Source organism: Rhinolophus hipposideros (genome assembly GCF_964194185.1).
Source record: "Rhinolophus hipposideros genome assembly, chromosome: 25".
Taxonomy (NCBI): Eukaryota; Metazoa; Chordata; class Mammalia; order Chiroptera; family Rhinolophidae; genus Rhinolophus; species Rhinolophus hipposideros.
The window spans coordinates 26,492,824-26,512,810 of NC_138071.1; the positions used below are offsets into that span (position 1 = coordinate 26,492,824).

Below are 19,987 nucleotides of genomic sequence, written 5' to 3' on the forward strand. Positions count from 1 at the left end.
GAAATCAAAAAAAAAAAAAAAAAAAAAAACCCCAAAACGTTAAGGGCATGTAAAGATGAGAGCAGAAATCAGGGAAATAGCATTCATATATCAGATATGATCAAGAAAGCCAAAAGATTTTCAACAAAAATGAAATTGAGCAGCTTGTATAATTCATCAATAAAAGAAAGAAGGCACAACTAACTAACCAACCTCAGGAATGAAAAAGGTGACATCACTACAGACCATGTAAAAATGAAAAAATATTTCAAGCAACTTTGCCAAAAAAATTGAAAATTCAGTTAAACTATACAACTCCCCACAAGAATACAACTTAACAAAACAGACTCAAGAAACAGACCCTTGAACAGCCCCTTATCATTTGAAAAATTGCACTGGATCAAGCATTTTCCCCCAAAGGAAACTATGACCCAGAAGGCCTCACAGGCAAATTCTAGCTTGCATTTAAGGAGAAGATCATGTCCGTAATACACAAACTACTCCAAGGAACACACAAATATGCGATACTCTTTGACTCATTTTATGAGACTAACATAACCTGGAAACCAAAAGTTGAGAAGGACAACACAAGATGACAATATCACAGGCTAATCTCAAAAAAAAAAAAAAAAAAAAAAAACCACACAAAAAAAACCCAATGCGCCAAGAAGCAAAAATCCTAAACAAGTATTATCAAACACTCCAGCAATTTATAAAGTGAACAAAACATCATGACCATGTTGGGCTTATCTCAAAGATGCAAGGATGGTTTTAACATTCGAAACTCTAGTGGTCACCCACCCCAATAATAAAGAAGGAAAATCATGTGAGCACCTCAGTAGGTGCAGAAAGATGATTTGCTGGGAGCCAACATCCATAAATAGTCTACATTAGGATGAGAGAGGAAATTTCTTCATTTGATAATCTACCAAAAAAAATAGCTTAGAAAAAACATGACACTTCATGGTGACATATTGAAGTGTCCACTCTCACGTTATTCAGCGTTATAGTGGTTCTAATCAGGAGAGTAAGGCAAGGAAAAAAGAAGGTATGAAAACCCAAAAAGAAGGAACAAAAGGATTATTTACAAGGGATATGACTATACACATAGATAATTGAAAAGAATCTATGGGTAAACTATTAAAATTAAGAAAATGTTTTAAATTAAAATTGTTCATGTATAGTAACAACAACAACAACAAAAAAAAACAGAATCTAGGAATAAATCAGAAAAGATTTATATGGAGAAAACTCTTGAGCACTTTTTTAATCGTTTCCCTCAATCCTTATCCCTTATAACGATTTAGGTAGATGTTAGTATTGTAATTACCATCCTTATTTTACAAATGAGGAAATTGAAGCACAGAGAGGTCACACAGCCCTTAGGGGATTGAGGTGCGCTTGGAACTGGGGTAACTGTCTTCAAAGTGGGGCCTTAAAACATGCAGAGCAAGAGCATCCCGAAAGCTGCACCTTCAAGGTACATTTGTGGAGTCAGGTGGTTCAGGGAGGAAGAAAAACGTTGATTATTTTTTAAATTACTAGCCGGCTACACTTATTTGTATGGCTTTTGTTGAATGTCTGTTCCCCGCCCCAGTTGTAAGCTCTGTGAATACGGGCAGGTATGTATTGTATTTATGCACCAACATGGGGTCAGGAACAGAGTAGGGATTCAATAAACATGAACCAAATATCTGAATGATGCATGTATCTGGATTTGAGACCCTGGACAGTGAGGCTGCTGGAATAAATGTATCGAACTCTCCCAAGTGTTCATAGAACTCTTGGACTCTCATTGAAACTGCGAGCTAAGGCCCTGACACCTGGGGCAATAGGCTGCCCAGGCTGGACCATCTTCTTTCCTAGTCCTGGAGCAGCTGTGTTTGCCTGGTATGTCTCGGACACTCCATCCGCTCCATTTCAAGTTTTCAGGCTTTGGTGGTGACCTGGACTTGGCCTTTAAGGTGCTGAAGGACAATCATCTAGCAGTGGCCCTCATCCCTAGCCACATATACTCTATTGAAACATAAGTGTACAGGAAAGTGCACATACCCATTGGTATATTTTTAAGTTTCCAGGAGATTCTCCTGTGTTGAAAACCATTCTCGTTGGCAAAACTGTAGAACAATTGAAGTGGGCTTTCCCCACTGTCCCCCTTCAGCCGTTCTCCCTGCTGACCACATAATACTTCTCCTGCATCTCCCCTCAATCGGCAACACCTCATGCATTTATTTCATTCCAAAAAGAAGTACAGAGTGCCATTCCTGTGCCAGGAGCCCCGGGCATGCTCATGCACCTTCACCACGTAACAGAAGTTCATAGTAACGGATGGGACATGGGATGGCAAGAGGGACGGCAGACCCCTCGAGATAGGCAGGTAGGGATCTCAGGGGAGGGAAAAGTGGGTGTGAGGTTGAAGCCCCCTCCAGTTGGGGGTCAGTGTCCCCAGATGAGAATCATCAAATGACTTTCACTCATCTCCCCACCCCTACCAATAATGAGACTTACCTGCTGTGAATGGGGTCCCTTAGGAAATCCTCACCTACAGATGAATTAACAAATGAATCCATTCCATTAGGCTACCAACTCCCTCCCAAGTATCTGCATTTTACCAGAAAATTTCAGGTTTTCAGGCTGTTGTGAGCAGAAAAGGAGGCTCTTCTGCGATCCCCTTGGGAGAGCTTCAAACAGAAGCAGAAGCACTAGAGCCCCAGAACCCTCGGTGGCATGTCTCTTTGGGGAGGGCCAAATGGCACGTGGCCCTCTCTTTGCATTCCCTACAGTTCCAGCCTTCAACACCTGGCATGAGAAATGCAGGCTAACGTTTCCTCCTCGTCAAATTTCTGAGCTAGAAGCAGGGAGCAGGGTCGTGGTTTGGCAATTAGCTATATTATATTTTGACTTGGTGGAGCGATGGCTAAATGGGATTCACCCAGGATGGAAAGGAATTGTCCTCCGTGTGTGGATTAGAGAAGAGGAAGGGGTTCCCTCCCCCAACTCATTTAACAGCCCCAGAACCTTCCAATTTTAATTTAATGACACTGTAAGTACACAGATAACCATTTTTTCCTTCCCCCTGTAGAGGCTCCTAACTTGGCCAGGGGTGGCCCAGGATATGTCTGCTTTCTGGTGGTTTCTCCTGGCGGGAGGCTTCCAAGGGCTCAGGCCTGAACTGTTTCCAGCAAGGGTTCACCCAGCATTATCTTGGCCATAGAATGTCCAAGCTCATTGTCCTTTCCAGACATGTCCCCAGCAAGATGGCGAGGGAAGAAAAATGGCCTGCAGGGGCCACGGCCACGGTACAGCAGCAGTCTGGGGCTGGCCACAGAGCGCACCTACTAGGGCCGGGGTGTCTCCCACCAGGGAGCAACGGAAGGCACAGGAAGCGTGCGGATGAGAAGGAGGCTCAGAAGAAGAGCGGGGGCGCTGTCACCTCGGTGGGAGTGGGCCAGGCTGGGGCTGGGCGGTCTGCCTCGGAGGCCAGGGGGGCGCCTTCGCGGTGGACGCGCTGGTGCCGCACCAGGTGGGTCTTGCGGCTGAAGCTCTTGCCGCACTGCGGGCAGGAGAAGGGACGGGAGCCCGTGTGGATGGCCTGGTGGCGCACCAGGTTGGTTTTGGAGCTGAAGCTGCGGGCGCAGACGGCACAGGCGTGGGGCCGACTGCCCGTGTGCACCGCCTGGTGGCGGCCGAGGTGAGACTTGCGGCCGAAGCGGCGCCCGCACTGCGCACAAGCGAAAGGCCTGGCTCCGCTGTGGGCCCTAGAATGGGCGACCAGATTGGGCCGCGAGCCGAAACGACGGCCACACTGCGCGCAGGCGAAAGGCCGTTCGCCGCTGTGCACCCGCCGGTGCCGTGCCAGGTGCTGCCCGTGGGCGAAGCCGCGCCCGCAGTCCGGGCAGAAGCAGGACCTCTCCCTCGCGGGGGCGCCCTGGGGCGCCGGCACGTCTCGGTGCACACAGGCCACGGGCTCGGCAGCGGCAGGGCCCACGGCGGCGCCCCGTGCGCACTGGTCGCACCCGAAGGGCCGGCCCTCGCCGCGGTGCAGGCGCTGGTGCGTGGCCAGGTTCTTCTTCCAGCCAAAGCTCAGGCCGCAGTCGGAGCAGGAGAACGGCGTCGGCCCGGGAGGGGACGGGGTGAGAGCCGCGGAGGGGGAAGCGGGCGAGGTGGGCGCGTCGGGGGAGGGCGGGGCGCGGCCGGCCACCTCGTGCACCCTCTGGTGCCGCACCAAGTGCTGCTTGTGCGTGAAGCTGCGTGCGCACTGCCCGCACTGGTAGGGCCTCTCGCCCGTGTGGATGCGCTGGTGGCGGATCAGATGCGTCTTTTTGCGGAAGCGCTTCTCGCACTCGGTGCAGGGGAAGGGCCGCTCGCCGGTGTGCGTCTTCTGGTGCGACCCCAGGTGTATCTTCTGGCTGAAGCGCTTGCCGCACTCCGCGCACGGGTAGGGCCGCTCGCCCGTGTGCGTGCGCAGGTGGCGAGTCAGGTGGGCCTTCTTGCTGAAGCGCTTGTCGCACTCGGAGCAGGGGAACGGCCGCTCGCCGCGGTGGCTGCGCTGGTGCAGCAGCATGTGCGCGCGCTGCGCGAAGCTGCGGCCGCAGTCGGGACAGGCGCAGGGGCCCTCCCCGCGGTGCAGCCTCTGGTGCAGCCGCAAGGTCAGCTGGTCCCGGAACCGCCGCTCGCACTCTCCGCAGCCATAGGGCTTCTCTGAGACCGGGACCCAGCCGGCCAGCGCGAGCCCACCCAGTGTCCCGGGGGCCCCCGGGTCCAGCTTATAGGCGGCGGCCAGAGACCCCAGGTCAGGCGCAGGAAAGGAGCCTGGCAGTAAGGACAGATGCTGGGGCCATTCGACCTCTTCTGCCTCCTGTTCTTCCTTCTCCACCTTCACCTTCCGAATCATCCACTCGTGCCCTGAAAAGTCAAGACAAGCCAAGTCTATGAAGCCCCACGTCTAGGTGCCAATACCACCACCACTTCCTGGGGCCCTGGGGTCTGGCCTCCGTTCTCTCCACTCTACTGGAAAGTTCCTGAGAATGACCAAATCTGAAGAGTCTGCTCAGTCCCCCTCCTACCCTCTCTGCAGCAGAGGCGCTGGTGACCCCTGCCTCCTAGGGGCTTTCTCCCAGCGCTCTGAGAGCGCTTTCCCTGACTCAGAATATAAGTGCTGCTCAAGGTTCAGGTCTCAGGCTGTTCATATGCCCAGGGGTGGCTGCTGCAGATCTACCTGTCCAGCAGGCTCCTTTCTGGAAACAGTCTCTCATCTCCAGTTGAGCAGCTCCTCTCCCATGTCCCCAAATTGGCTGCAGCTCATTAGCTTATCACCAAACAGCTGTCCTTCCCAAACTTGCCCGGCTGACTTCAATAAGAGGACAGCAGCCTTCTTCTTCCAATTGCTGGGCTCAAACCTTGGAATCTTGACTCTCATCTTTGAGCTTCCCCTGCTCTGACTCCCGCTAGTGGACTTTTGTATTGCTTCCTGCTGTCAAAGCACCCCCTCACCCCACCACCACCACACACTTCTCCCTTCATTCTTGCTTCTGCAGCCAGGTGGGAAATCCCTGTTTAGCAAGAGGAGAGGATTGAGTGTACAGAGAACCAATGAATGGTGCCAACCTCCGGAGAAGCAGGGAGGGAGCAGTTTGAGGTGGGTTTTCCTGGAGCTTGGCTCCTCTTGGGCACTGGAATGGCCCAGCCAAGAGGAAGGAACTCGGGGTCCAGATTCCTCATGATCCCTTGGGTTCTCCTCTGCCACTAACACTTACCAGCAGTGTGACCTTGGTTAACTTACCTCTTTGCTACCTCTGAGTTAAGTTTGTTAGTTTGCTTAGGTGTAAAAGTTGGACTAGTTCATGGTTCTTAAATCTGGTGCCCCATCATAATCTCCTGGAGAACTTTTACAAGTCGCATCTATGGGAGCAGGGTGCATGACCTGTTCTCTTCCTGTAAAGCTCCTACAGTGATTCTTGTTTGAGAACCATTGACCCACATGATCTGAGCTCCTGTCTGGCTCTAAAAGTCTTTGATAGCCCGAGCCTTGGTTACATTACACACAGACTGCCACAATTACATTTACTCCTAGGCTCTTTTCCAGATCCATGAGTTCCAAACAACTATCAGTCCTATTGTGACACTGCTTTAATTTTCATTGAGCCACTCTTCTACTCAAGAATATCAATAGCTCCCTAATATTTACAGGATAAACTACCATGTTTCCCCCAAAATAAGACCTAGCTGGACAATTAGCTCTAATGTGTCTTTTGGAGCAAAAATTAATATAAGACCCAGTATTATGTTATATTGTATATTATATTAAAGACCAGGTATTTATTATATTATATTATACTATACTATTACTATATTATATTATATATTATGTAAGACCTGGTCCTATAGTAAAATAAGACCGGGTCTTATATTAATTTTTGCTCCAAAAGACACATTAGAGCTGATTGTCCGGCTAGATCTTATTTTTGGGGAAACAGGGCAAGTTCCAGCTGCATCTGAGGTTCATCCCAACCTCGTCCAACTTTCTAAGTACTCCCAGGCATAAGCCTTTCACTTCAGCCAAGCTGGTCTGCTCTAACCCCAGTCACACGTCAACTTTCCTGCCTCAAAGTCTTCTCTCAGCCTAGAAGACTTTCCCATCCTCCACACCCACCCCCCGCACCTTGCTTTAAAGCTGAAGTCTCCACCTCCCTCAAAATGCAGCACAAATCAAATGCTTGACGATTCCAATGCATGCAAGTCTCTTACATAAACTCCTATAGCATTCACTGTTCACACACTTTTGTGACATGGTTTATTGTTATTTGTTACATTCTTTATCTTTATCCTAGCTCATGTTAGTGTCAACTAGATTTTAGCTTCTAGAAGGCAGATACCTTGTGTCCTATTTCCTTATGTGTCTAATAAATGTGTCTTTATGTGTGTAATAAAAATGAGGCCAGTCACCATTTACTGAATGCCAACTAGAGATGACACACTGTGTGTAGACTGTTACAACAAGCACGAAGTTACCCTTATCCCTGTTGACAGGTGAACAAACTGAGCCCCCTGGAGGAGAGGTAGCTGATCCAAGATCACTTAGCTAGGAAATGTAGACAAAGATTCAACCCATGTCTGTGTCACTCTAGGACCCATCTCTTGCCACTATACCTAACAGAGCCTGGATGCAGGTGGCACTACATAAATCCTTGTGGAATAAATGACATCACTCAGGCAAAAAATGATAAGGTTAGTGGCAGTGCAAGGAAGCGACAGGCGGGATTATGGTGAGAGAATCGGTTCGACTGCTCTGGGTATGGAGCATGAGTCAAACACAATGGATTCAGAGCACTTGGGGACCACTGAGATCAGTGGAGATGTGAGGGAGGGAATATATCTGGGGAGAGACAGTGACAAGGTAGACCAACACCATATATCTTCATGGAAATTATAATTCAAGTCATCAACAAGTCTGTACTTAGACTGGGGGAGCGAGGGGAAGTTAGGCCTTCTAGAGGACATTCCTCTTGGTGGCCAGCCTCTCTGATTCCTGTTGTACACAGACGCGGAATTCCCTCTGGGTGCTGAGGCTCTACAGCAGAAAGGTGCCAGGGCCTGATTCATTTTGGGTGGCAAGGGCCTGTAGTGGCTGCCTCATCAGATAACATCTCTGGAGCTTTACAGGGCCCCTGCTCCCTCTGCATAGCCCCTGGTGGGATGGAATGATGGGAAGACTCACCTGGGCAGGAGCCTACCGGCTCAGCCTTCTGTGGGGTGCGCGCCTGGCCTTCTCTGCAGGGAGCCTCAGCCTGTTTGGTGTGGGTGCCTTCTTCAGGTCTGGGGGCCTCGTGCCCTGGCAGAGAACAGGCTACCTCAAGCTACCGCAGATGTCACAGATGGACAGAGGTCCCCACTGGAGCGAGCAAGCAGAGGAGTTTGAAACCCCTGTCCCAGGCCCACCGGCAGGGACCATACCCAGCCCGTCATACCTACAGGGGCTGAATTCTCAGCTGCCCCAGGGCCGCCTCAGGCTCCTTCAAGCTAGGCAGCTGTTAATACTGTGCAGGTTGCAAGAGCCACAGCTGTGAGAAGGTTCTGGAATATGTGTGCGTAAGATAGTAGAGACAAGGAAGGGCCCTGCCCTGAGGCTTACATGAGGCTCCTCAGAGAGCTGGGTACCTCTCAACCACTAGGTGGACCCCAGTTTCCTGGCAAATCATTGAAGATCAGGGTGTCAAAAAGCCAGGAACACCCCTCCCTTGGGGATCTTCTCCTAGGTAGTATCTGCTTAGCTACATCCCTCATCTCTTTCAAATCTTGCTTAAACCTTACCTTCCCAGTAAGGCCTGTTCTCATGACCCTATTTAGTCCTACAGCCTGGCCCACCCCATCTATAGTGGTCTCAGGACCCCTCACTCTGCTTTATCCACCCACAGTACTCATCTTTTTCTAACAGTTTTTAAGTGCACTTATTTTTACATGGGCTGGTTGTTGACTCCCTGCTCTCACTGGGATGAAGCTTCTGGAAGGGTCTTTGTCTATTTGGTCACTGAAGTATTCCAAATAACTAGAATGGCACTTGGCACTTAGCAGCTGCTAATAAATACTTGATGAAGAAAGGAAGACGCCACCCTGAGCCACCATCAACAGTCCCCACTTACCCGAACACATGCCCAGTGCTCTCTCTTCCCTGGGAGGGCACATTTGTTCCTGCACATTATGGGACCCTTCCCCAGGCTCACTTTGGGGGGCCATCTCCGGCTGTCCCACAGAGAATCCTGTTCCAGGTAGAAGGATGGGTCCAAGTAAAGCATCAGTACAGAGAAGGTGATCAAAGGCAGGGACTCTTCCCTTTCCCAACCCACCCAAGGGACGTTCCCCAACCTGCTCTGGAAGGAAGAGTCTCTAGCCAGTATGAACAAGGACAGCCAGGCTCCCCAGTGGCCTTGCCTGGTATCAACCTCAGCCCCTTTGTACTGAGTCAAGGACAGGTGAAGGAAGAGAGAGTAGATATAAATACCCTGGTGCTCATGAGAACTCATGTGCACATACAGCCTAGCACAACCTCCAGCATGAGCCAGGCATTCATGTACACCCTGATGAAACCCAAAAGGAAGTTGCCCTAAGGACTCCCGGGGGCTCTTAGGGTTTCAGTCTGTGAGGATGGCTTTGCCTTCTTTATTGTAGAGAAACAGCAGGCTCAGCAGGCCTAGCGGCCCCTGAATCCTACCCCACCCCGCCAGTTCCTTCCGTTCTGCTGGCTCACCCAGGTTGCTGAGGGCCTCCAAGGTCTCTCTCATGACAACCCTGGGCAGCTCCTCCTGGGTATCAGATCACAGACCCTAAAGAGAAAAAATATCCTTGCTCAAAGTCTCCTCAGGGCAGCTTCCACCTGGGCCCTAGCTCTGCCCAACCTCTTCCCATCAGCTATCCCCAGCCAGGAGTTCCAAAGGTGATATTGCCAGATACAGGTAAGGGAAACGAGGGAAGGTGGATTTCAGATAGCACAGAGATCTTCAAAGGTACAACGAGGAGGAGGTCTTGAAGCCATTTCTGCAAGCTCTGGTTAGCTCTGGAAGTTAGCTGCTGCACCTCACCTGGCGGGTCAGCCCATCAGTGCTCCCCCGGGGGTGTGGGGGGAGGGGATGCCAGGGATCAAGCAACTCTCTGGGGGAGAGGGTGGACAGTGGGAGACCAGGGAACCATCTCCTAGGCCCTCCAGCTGTCACTGCAGGAGCTGGTGAAATAGGAGCCAGCCAAGGGATGGAGGTGAGTGTCACCATTGGACACCGGGTAGGGCAGGCCCTCAGAGGAGGGTCTTCGCCGAAGGCAGGAAATGGCTCTGGCTTCCTCTCTCCCAAACCTTACCTCAATACCACTGCCCCTCCCCGCGGGTCCTCCCCAGGCAGGGCCACCCCGCCCTCGTGCCTCCTTCCTCATCCTCCTCCATCGGGTGCCCTAGCCCCTACTCCAGCAGACTCCCCTCCCCCCAAATCTCTCTGGCAACCTACCCTCTGCCCTCCCTTCTCCTGCTCCCTCTGCCTTCCGCCATCTCTCCTCACCGAATCTGGCTGGTTCCCCAGCTCCGCCCTCAGCCTCGCCCCTCCGGCTCCTCCCCCAGCCCGCAGGCCACCGACAAACCCCTCTAGGCCCCTTCCTCCTCTCCTGTCCCCCAGCCTCTCCTAGCTGTCTCCACAAAGCGCCCCCTCCCGCTCCCCAAGCTCCGGGCTGCCCTTCCCTCCCGATTCTCCCCGGCTCCATCCCCCTCCCCGGTACACACCCTCACCCTTCCTTTCCCCTCCTCTTTTCCTTCCTCCAACACCGCCCTCCTCCTCCCTCCAACCTGCTCTCCCCTCCCTTCTCCCTCTCCTCCCCCACTCTGGTTTCCCTTCCTTCTTCCCTCTCTTCACCTCCCTCCTCCCGGTTCCCGAGCCCTCCTCCCCCTCTCCTCACACCACCCTCCTCGTTCCCTCCCTCCTTCCCTCCCTCCTGCAGCTCTCCTTCCCCTCCGAGGCCCCCGGCTCCCTTCCCCCCTGCCTCCCCTGCAGGCTCCCGCTTCCCTTCCCACCCGGTCCCCAGAACCGCTCTTCCCCTCCCCCTTCCAGTCCGCTCCCCGGCACCCCCCAAGACGCTCACTCCGGACGCTCTCTCCCTCCCTGCCCTCCCCACCCCAGCCTCCCAACACACCTCTGCTTCCCCTCCCCTCCCTTTAGTGGCTTCCTTCCCCATTTCTGCTCCCCACTGACTTCTCTACTCCCCTCCCAAGTTTGCCTCCTCACCAGACCCCTCCCGTCCCATCTCCCCGCCTCCGTCCGCTCCCCGAGCCTCTGCGCCTAGCCCTCACTCCGGTTTGGGAGCTCACCTGTCATCCCCTTCTCCCCGCACCCCCCCCACGGCCCGATCCCCGCGCCCAGTTTTTTCCTCCCCCACCACCCCTCCCACACTTTTCCCCTTCCAGAGCCTCCCCTCGGATCCTCGCACCCCTTTCCCATCGGACAGCCCCCGCCCCTTTCCCCAGCCCTTGCCCTTTCCTTCAGCTCCCCTTCACTCCGCTGCTCTCGGCCACCCTGACCCCCCCCCCAGCCGAGCCCTCCTTCCCCAGTGCCATCCCATCCCTCTTCCAGCCCGCGCCCCTCCCGGGCCCTTTCATTCTCCTCCACCCTTCCCCACCCCCTCCTGTGCCCCCTATCCCCGGGGCTGTCACCTGCGCGGAGCGGGCAGTGACTGAGTGTCGGTGTGGCAGGGGGAGCGGGTAGAGCCGCGGGCTGCTGGGCGCCTCCGCGGCCCGTACCTGGCGGGAGGCGAGCCAGGTCTCCCCGTTGCTGCCGGGACCCCGGCGCCCTGGCCTCCAGCCCCCGCCGGCTCTACTCTCAATGGCGCCTGCTGCCCGCAGCTTGGGTGCAGACTGCCCGAAAGACTGACAGACTGACAGCCCTGAAACTTCGCGGGGAGGGGAGAGGAAAAGACACGGGGGGAGCGGGAGCGGGGAAGCGGAGCCCAGGAGGGGGAGGGAAGCAAGGAAGCGGGAGGGGAGCCGCGGGGCACCGATGGGAGAAGCAGGGGACCCGGGTGTCCAGGAGCGAGGTCGCAGGCGGGCTCACGGCTGGGTCGGGCAGGCAGGTGAAGGTCTGGAGGGACGACGGCCGGAGTAGGTGATGGGAAGTGGGAGCTAAGGAGCGGGGAGAGGCAAGGGGGGGAGGGGAGGAGGGAGAGGAGTCTGGGAGGAAGGGCACTCGGTCTTTGAAGGAGGGTGCTCGCAGGCGCCGAGGGAGGAGCCATGGGAAAGGTGGAGCGCAGGGCGGGGGCGGCGAGGACTCGGAGCGCGAGGAGGGGGCGTGTACCGGGAGGAGAAGCAGTGTCTGCCTCGCGGGTGTCTGCAGGAGCCTGTCTGCGCGGCGCTCCCGCGCTGGGATCCAGTCTCCACCGTCCGTCTGCGGGGTCGGTCTGGGAAACTCCGGCCCCGCCTCACTCTCCACCCGAATCCCACCCGGATCCACTCCGACCCACACCGTCCGGCCTTGAGTCCGGAGGACCCTATCTGAGACCTGCCACGGGAGCCCTTGGGGCCGTAGGGAGAAGTCGAAGGAGACAGGGCAGGGCCCCTGTGGCTGCCAAGAATGGGCCCTTCGAAGTAGAAATTGAGGGTGGGGTGGCGGGGCTCTGAGCCCAGAGAGCAGCGAGAAGGCAGGGTTCGTGTGGAAGCGTCGCGGGGCGAGGCGGGAGACGCGCGGGGCGGAGACTCTGAGGGCGGGGTCCAGGTGAGGGTCTGCAGGGAGGAGGAGTTCCCTGGGCGGGTCCTCCCTCCTGTGCTCCGGAAAGCCTCCGAGTCACGTGTGTGCGGGTGCCCTCCGGTCTCAGGTCTGGCTCCTCGCTGTCCCTGCCTGGGGTTGTGATGTTTCTTTTCCACCTTTCCACCTGGGCACCCCATGTCCTGTCCTCCAGAGCTGATATGTGGGCTGGTTATTCCAGGCACCCTCTCCCTAATCTCTTCCTCCGATCTCCTCTGGGTTCCAGCTTCTCTCCCTCCCCCTTTAGGGGAAAGGGCGACTGTGACTCCGGTTTCTCTCAATCCAAGTACTGCCTTATCAACCGTGGTTGGAATCCAGAGCTGGGGTGTGGGGGTGGATGGACCTTGGAGGGCAGAGCAAGGAGCCTCCTCGTGCCTCGTAAGGACAGGATACCAGGGGACAGAGAAGCATGGCACACAGCAGGGGTGCAATCATTATTTGTTAACGTTTAGGACCGGAGGAGAGGCATGGGAGCAGATGGTACCTGGGAATCAGCTGCGAAAGCCTTTTCTACCTCCGTGATGGGCTGTTTCTGTGAGTCAGTGCCCAGCCTGCCCATGGCCCTGGGAGTAGAATGTGTCACTGTGTGCTGAGGTTGGGTGCCAGCTCCTGCGTTTCTCCTTATAAGACCTGCAATGGGAATGTGAGAGCGTGAGATGTGACGGACAGTGTCAGGATGTGCGTATGTGAGAGATGGATGGAGTGTCTGTCCTTTCCGAGGACCCCATTGGAGAGCTCCCTGAGGAACTCCCAGCACCCTCTCTTGGCCCTGGGAACAACGGTGGGTCCAGAAGAAATGCCTAGTGAGGCTTTGGTTCCCTACAGCCTCCTCAGTCCAGGTGGGGTGACTATGTGGGGTGCTCGGAGGGGTATCAGGTTTAGGAGATGGAGGGTGACAGATTCCGAGGCCCAGGCCACATTCCAGCCTGGGTATCCTTGGAGCTGGTAACCAGGTTGTAACCAGGATTCCCCTGAGGCACCTGCTGCTGCCCCCTTCCAACCAGACGGATGCTGGGATTATCCTGTCCTGCTGCCTTGCCCCTGGGCTGCTCTGTCTCCTGCCTCCACCCTCCCCTTCGCCCCCTCCCACCCCAGGTACTCCTCCCTGAGGCTTGCTTTCATCCCCCTTGCCTGGGCTTCCTGGTTCTGGGCCACAGGGACTCTAGGAGACTCTCTCAGGAGACCAGGGTGGCCCCAGGTAGCCACACATAATCATTCCCAGTAAGAAGTCAGACCACAGATGGAAGGGGACAGGTCCGTCCTCTGTTTGCACTCAGTCCAACCTTCGTGGACTTCCAGAGTGCTTGGTGGGAGAGAGAGGCATAAGGAGGCATGAAAGAAACCAGTGGAGAGAATCATAAAGTCAGAATTTTAGGGCTGAAAAACCATATCCATCATTTGGCCTTGTGATTCTTAACCATTTTGTGGGGTCATGGCCTCCCCTTGAAAATCTAATAAAGTGATGGAACTGTCCTCAGAAAAATGTGCACAGGCACAATTTCAAAGTACTCGGGGAGCCCCTGCATCCCACCAGTGCATCTCTGGGAGGCTACTGTTTTTACTGGTAAGGAAATCAAGGCCCAGAAAAGGCGGGTGGCTTGCTTGGAGTCCATATCAATTTGTGGTAGGGCCTGAGAGTGTGGAACTCTCCTAGGATACATCCACCCCTCCATTATACACACACACCAGACAGGAGCAAGAAGGGACTGTTTCCAGGGAGAGCTGGACTCCTAGTGGATTGTGTGGTGCACACAGGTTCAATCTGGTTTCAGGCAGCTGGTGCCCCTGGGTGTGGGGCTGAGATAAAGCGTCCCAGCCCCAGTGCTGTCAGGCTGCCTGGGACACACAGCTTCTGGGCTGCAGTTGGCAGCTGTGTGGGGTGGGGAAACCAGCACTCTGCTCACCTGCTGTTCATTGCCTCCCTCAAGCCCAAGCCTCAGGGTCCCTGAAAGGTGACCTGTGGGAGCACCATGCTGCCCCCTGCCCTCTTTGGGATGGCATGGGCATTTACTAATGGGTAAGCAGCCTATCCCAGGGCCCTTCACTAAGATCCTTTTCCTCCTGCCCCATGACTGGGACCCTCTGCAGCAGCCAGAATCCTCTCCTGACTTCAGCCTCCTCTCCAGTTCACTAACTTCCCTGGGCATTGGCTTTTTGGGAAACAGGGTCACAGGACATGGCTTCTGGGCTACCGAGGAGGCAGTGGCAACAGCTGTCATTCCCTTTCTGTGAGCTGGCGGTGGTGTGAGGACACAGAGACCATTCTGATGGAGGAGGAAGTGACCCCCCCCATCAGGAGGACCTGGTGCCCCGCACCAACCTCTACCATTACCAGCACTGGGGCTGGTAGCTGGACCTGTCCTGGAGTGGACATGTGGGGCTCTGTCCCATCTACAAGTGAGTAAGGGTCAGAGCCTGGACTGGCTGCAGAGCAGGAAAGAGCGAAAGGATCACATTCTGAGAGTGGGGGAGGACTGGGTGGTGCCCTGGAGAAGCAGGCCTTTGGGAAGTAGGTCTGCGGGGCTCTCAAAGGGCAAAGAGTGCGGGATGGGGCAGCTGGATGAGTGGGCATTACTGTGAGCAGCCCATGGAGAGGCTGGATGCCTGCTGCCTGTGCCTGCCCTCCAGTCTGCCTTCCCAAGTTCATCTCATTTGCACGTGGGGAAATGAAGACCAGGAAGGGAAATTATATTCGTCAGATAAAGCCACTCAGTAGGTAACCAGATTGAATGAGTGTCCCAGGCCATTCCTGGGGATGGTGCCCGGCTGAACGCTAATGTCTTTCTCTCTTCCACCTGCTCAGTGGACCCAGGCCCCCAGAAACCTGGCCTGCTGCGTGGAACCGGACAGTGAGGTCCAAGCTGCCCAGGCTGGGGGGGCACACACTCCACCCTTGGTAAGCGCCTGAGATTGGCCCAGATCGGAGCTTTCATGGAGGTGGCAGGCTGCCTAGGGAGGGAAGCTGGGTCCAGGCTGACTGACTGGGTCTGCCCCATTCTCTCCCTCTGCCTACCACAGCCCTTGCAGAAGCCAGCCAAGAGGGCCACTGCTTTGCCATGTGGCAGCGCCAGCCTCGAGCAGGCTCAGAGAATGCTTCTGCAGGAAGCCTGGAGGAGTGCTGTGCCTGGCCTTGCGGACACAGCTGGCAGGATGGCCACTCCCAGGCCTGCCTCAGCTGCTCCAGTCAACAGCTGCCAGGTGGGTCCTCAGCCTGCCAATAGGCACAGTCCCGGCTGTCACCCACTCCCCCACAGCCACTCCCACATGGAGTTCTTGAGCTCTGGGCCTTTCCTCAGGGCCCATGCCCACTCCCCTGTCCTCTCAGATGAGTCACCTCCCATCTCCTGCCCACCAGACTGACCATGTCTATCCACCTGCCTCCTGCTTCCTCTGCCATCCTCCCCCACTCAGAGGCTCAGAGGTGGTTCGTCTCCTCCAGGCAGCACCCCCTCTCCAGCACTCCTGCAGTCCCTGGCAGGAGCTGTGGCCCCACTCTGGGGACAGCGCCAGCGTCCCCCGACCACCTGTGCCACGTGGTCCGGCTTCCACTACAGCACCTTTGACGGGCGCCATTACCACTTCCTGGGCGGCTGCACCTACCTGCTGATTCTACCTGAGCTGTCTACCTTGAGCCCAGAGGCCATTGTCCCCAGCCTGGGCACTGTCAGCTGGGGAGGGATACGGGGGGTGGGGGGGGAAGCTGTATATGGGAGGAGACACGCTGACCACCTTGCCCACTGTTCATCCCCTCCCAGCTGATGGGAGGGGATGGTGATGGGAACCGATGAAGTGCTGATCCACGGTGGAAATGTCTCTGTGAACTGGCAGCTGGTACCTGATGGGGAGTCTCGGCTGCTCCCTGGTAAGGGACAGTCTGCCCATCCCAGGGCAGGGCTCAGAAAGGGCAGTTGGCGCTGAGCCCGCTGCTTCCTCCCTGATCCCCACTGCTATTGGGAGGGAGCCAGCTGAGGAACTAGAGGTCTCAACGTCTCTGATGTCTCCGAGCCTCTGTTCTGTCTCTCAAGTGATGAGGCCTGGTCCTCTCCCAGATCCTCAGGGAAGGAAAGGCATGCTCAGGGTCCCATAGGAGCTCCGTGTCAGGTGCTGCCCACAGCCCCGGCTGCCTGCGTGAACTGCCCACTCAGGGGACACACTCACTGAGCTGCTCACCGACCAGCTTTGGTTAATTAGCTAGTTATCAGATCTCCTGCCTATGGGTTGACGGTGACCCCAGCTCCCCTGCGCCTACCTGGGCTTGCTACTTGGCTGCCTCCCTGCCCTCCCCACCCCAGCCTCAAGATGTCTGGGCTGCTGGTCATGACAGTGGCGCCTTGAAGCAGCTATGAGATCAGTGGCCATTTTCTTGGTGTCCTTGTTCATGTGCCTCATCACTGCCCCTTGGCCCAACTCCAATTGTCCCCAGCCTGCGTGTCTGGATGCAGTGGAGGCAGCACAGGGCTGTGAGGACCCCTTGAAGGGCACAGAGGCAGGCGTGGAGGCTGGCCAGCTGCAGGCTCAAGCCCAGGATGTGTGCCACCAGCTGCTGGATGGTCCCTTCCGGGAATGCCATGCCCAGGTATGGGTGGGGGTGGAGGTGGTGTCTGGCACTGGCACTGGGGCCAGAAAGAGGGAGTGTTAGGGAGGTGCCAAATGGGGAATCTGGTCCTGCCACTAGATTGCTTTGGACAGTTGGTCAAGCCACCTGCCCCTCTGCCCTCGGTTTTATCTTTGGGAAATGAGACGTCTCCTGTGTATGATCTCTGAGGTCCCTTGCAAGCCCCATCTGTTTGACAATAAACCAGGTTAAGATAGAAACCAGAGGAGGGAGGTGCTGGTGAGTGTTGGAGGAGAAGGTTGGTTGGCTGAGGGGCTGTCTTTTCTCGGAAGGTTTCCCCTACTGAGTACCAGGAGGCTTGCCTCTTTGCCTGCAGTGCTGGGGCCTAGTGCGCAGTGGGAGAGAGGCCCAGCAGGAGGTTGTGTGCACCACCTTGGCCAACTATGCCCAGCATTGTGCCAAGCGGCACATCCACCTGCGCTGGAGGCAGCCTGGTTTCTGCGGTAGGACTCCTACCTATCTCTCCCCATCTCCTCACCCTACAGAATCGGGGATTGAGTGAGGGCCCTCCTGTGACTATTTCTGAGCCTCTGGCTCCCACCCAGCGCCTTCCCTGATGGCTGCTGCGTGGCCTCTAGCGCCTGCAGGGGCAGCGGGGTCTGGCAGGACTAGGGGAGCTCCTGGACCACACAGCCCACTCCTGTGCCCACAGCGCTGTGCCTGGGAGGCCAGGTGTATGCTGACTGCGCCTTGGCCTGCCCACCCGGGGCTGCTCCACGGTGGGCGAGGGGGAGGAGGAGTCCTGCGGGGAAGACTGCGTGCGCGGCTGTGAATGCCCGCCCGGCCTCTTTTGGGACGGCGCTCTCTGTCCCTGCCACCCGCTGCCCCTGCTACCACCGACGCCAGTGCTATGCCCCCGTGACATAGTGCAATAGTGCACCAGCTGTGCAACCCGTGGTGGGTCTGCAGGCCTTGCTGGCCCTTTTGCTGGGGTTGGAGGCGCCCGGTCCCCTCTGATCCCCCCCAGTTATGCTCTCTCCTCAACCTGCCTCCCTTTATGCCGCCCCCCCCCCACACACACATACAAGTGGCCTGTGATCTCTCTTGGCATCATTTATGGCCCTGCTTAAAAACCTCCATCTGCTGACCACTAGCACCAAGGTGTAGTGGGGCGGAAGGTCATCTCCAGCTGAGCATGCCCAGCCCTAGGGAGGTTGACCCCCAGCGCGCTCCCCCACCCTGTGTACCCACAGCGTGTGCCAGGACAGCCGCTGGCTCTGCGCGCAGGCGCCGGGCCCTGCCGGGTGCGCGGTGGGCGGGGACTGGCACTACCTCACCTTCGATGGGCGGAGCTTCTCCTTACGCGGCAGTCCGGGTTGCGGCTCCAGCCTGGTCCCGGTGAGCAGAGGACTAACTCGCTGGGGGCGGGAGGGTACTTCCCAGAGCAGGGGCCCTCGTAGGGTGAGAGCTGAGTAAAGAAACCACTAAATAAATGAACAAAACACACGCAGTCGGCCAGGGCAAAGCCCAGGGAGAACCGAATCTGGAGAGGGGGTTCCCTTTGTACGCTTGCAAATCACCCCCGGGCGGGGGCTGTCCCCGGGGCCCAACTCCTCCCTGGGCCTGGCTACCTCTCCTGGATCCCTTCCCAAAGTGTCTTTTAGCAGAGCCCATGTTGGCTCTGCCTCCTACCCGCCCTCCCCCTCCAGCACCTTTGGCTCCTTCTGCCAACCACTCTGCAAGGAGAGGATGGGAGTGGCAGGAGCACCGCAGGACACTTCTGGTGCCCACAGGCTCCATCCAGCTACCCCCATGTGGGGACCTCTTCCCCTGCGGTTTGACTCCACAACTGTGCCTGAACGATGAGCGGCTCTGCGATGGGATCCCCGACTGTCCTCAGGGTGAGGATGAGGTGGCGTGTGGTAGGAACTTGGTTTCCCTGATGGAGACCAAGGCTGGAGGTCGGAGGAGGTGGCCCTCACTCTGCCCATAACTGTGTTTTCTCTCCTCTTCCCCTCAGACGGGCATGACGGAGGGAGTGTGGAGGGGGCTGCTGTGGGCAGCTTGTCGCCGGTGATCTGCCCTCACGATCTCTGATTGTGCTTTCTCAGGACCACAGCCCCAATGCCACCTGCTCCGGAGAGCTAGTGTTCCGTCCCTGTGCCCCCTGCCCTCTGACTTGTGAAGATATCTCTGGTCAGGTGTTATGCCCTGCTGAGTGGCCCTGCAGCAGTCCAGGGGAGGGGCTCTAGCCTGGGGCCTGGTGGTGTGCCTTTGAGGCTGAGCCCTCTGCAAGGAAGCCTCACTCTGGGCCTTCTCTAGGCTGCTGGTGCCCCGCAGGACAGGTGCTGGGTGGTGACTTGTGGGGTGGGTGGCTAGACAGTGCCCCTGCCTGGTGGACGGCATCCGCTACTGGCCTGGACAGCACATCAAGGCTGACTGCCGGCTCTGCATCTGCCAAGCCGGTTGGCCCCAGGACTGCTGGCCCAACCCTGACGGTGCCGGTGAGGTCCCACCTTTGGCCCTGCCTGAGGGGTCCCTGGTCTCCTCCAAGGCCCCCCAGCCAGGCACCAGCTCCTTACAGTGGCTGCCGTCACCCCTACAAAGCCACTGACTTTCCTGGCATGTCCTAAGCACACAGAGTCCTGGGATTAGCCATAGTACTAGGCCAGCCCAGAGGGCACGGGGCTCCCTTGATTGATAAATAACATTGATTCGATATTATTAATTAATTAGCCCCTCTCTAATGTGTCCATCCTCTTTCTTTTCACTGCTTTCCATTAGACCAGGTGGCTTAAACAACAAAAATTGATTTTCTCACAGTTATGGAGGCTGGAAGTTTGAGATCAAGGTGCCAGCATGGTTGGGTTTTAGTGAGGAGTCTCTTCTTTGCTTAGCTGCCTTCTCACTATTTCTTCATGTGGCAGAGAGAGCAAGCTCTCTGGTGTCTCTTCTTATAAGGGCACTAATCCCATCGTGAGGGCCGCACCATCATCACCTTATCTAAGCATAATTACTTCCCAAAGGCCCCACATCTAAATACCATCACATTGGGGTTAGGGCTTCAACATATGAATGGGGGGTGGGGGGGGTGGGGGGGGGTGGGACGGTGGGGGGGTGGGGGGTGGGCACGTTCCCTTCCTAGCACCTCTTTTACTTGGCTAATTCCTACCTTTAAGTCAGCTCA

General features: G+C 56.2%; 2 protein-coding genes across 8 annotated transcripts; one reads left to right on the top strand and one right to left on the bottom strand.

Moving 5' to 3' along the window:
* Positions 1–30: 30 nt before the first annotated feature.
* Positions 31–11,674, bottom strand: ZNF467 (zinc finger protein 467). Of its 6 annotated transcripts, none has more exons than XM_081038211.1 (5): positions 11,249–11,674; positions 9,224–9,299; positions 8,619–8,735; positions 7,697–7,810; positions 32–4,884 (listed from the first exon to the last, which is right to left on the bottom strand). In XM_081038211.1, the coding sequence occupies exons 2-5, from the start codon at positions 9,255–9,257 to the stop codon at positions 3,386–3,388; spliced, it is 1,764 nt and encodes a 587-aa protein (XP_080894337.1). In that variant the 5' UTR covers positions 9,258–9,299; positions 11,249–11,674; the 3' UTR covers positions 32–3,385. The 6 variants fall into 6 exon arrangements, with proteins under 6 accessions (XP_080894340.1, XP_080894337.1, XP_080894336.1 ...); XM_081038210.1 differs by having other exon boundaries at positions 11,162–11,674; XM_081038212.1 differs by lacking the exon at positions 11,249–11,674 and adding an exon at positions 9,969–10,057.
* Positions 11,675–15,960: 4,286 nt separating this feature from the next.
* Positions 15,961–19,795, top strand: LOC308492794 (uncharacterized protein). Of its 2 annotated transcripts, XM_081038217.1 has the most exons (5): positions 15,961–16,107; positions 16,669–16,821; positions 18,054–18,198; positions 18,594–18,701; positions 18,821–19,795. In XM_081038217.1, the coding sequence occupies exons 1-5, from the start codon at positions 16,084–16,086 to the stop codon at positions 18,895–18,897; spliced, it is 507 nt and encodes a 168-aa protein (XP_080894343.1). In that variant the 5' UTR covers positions 15,961–16,083; the 3' UTR covers positions 18,898–19,795. The 2 variants fall into 2 exon arrangements, with proteins under 2 accessions (XP_080894343.1, XP_080894342.1); XM_081038216.1 differs by having other exon boundaries at positions 16,003–16,821.
* Positions 19,796–19,987: the final 192 nt, after the last annotated feature.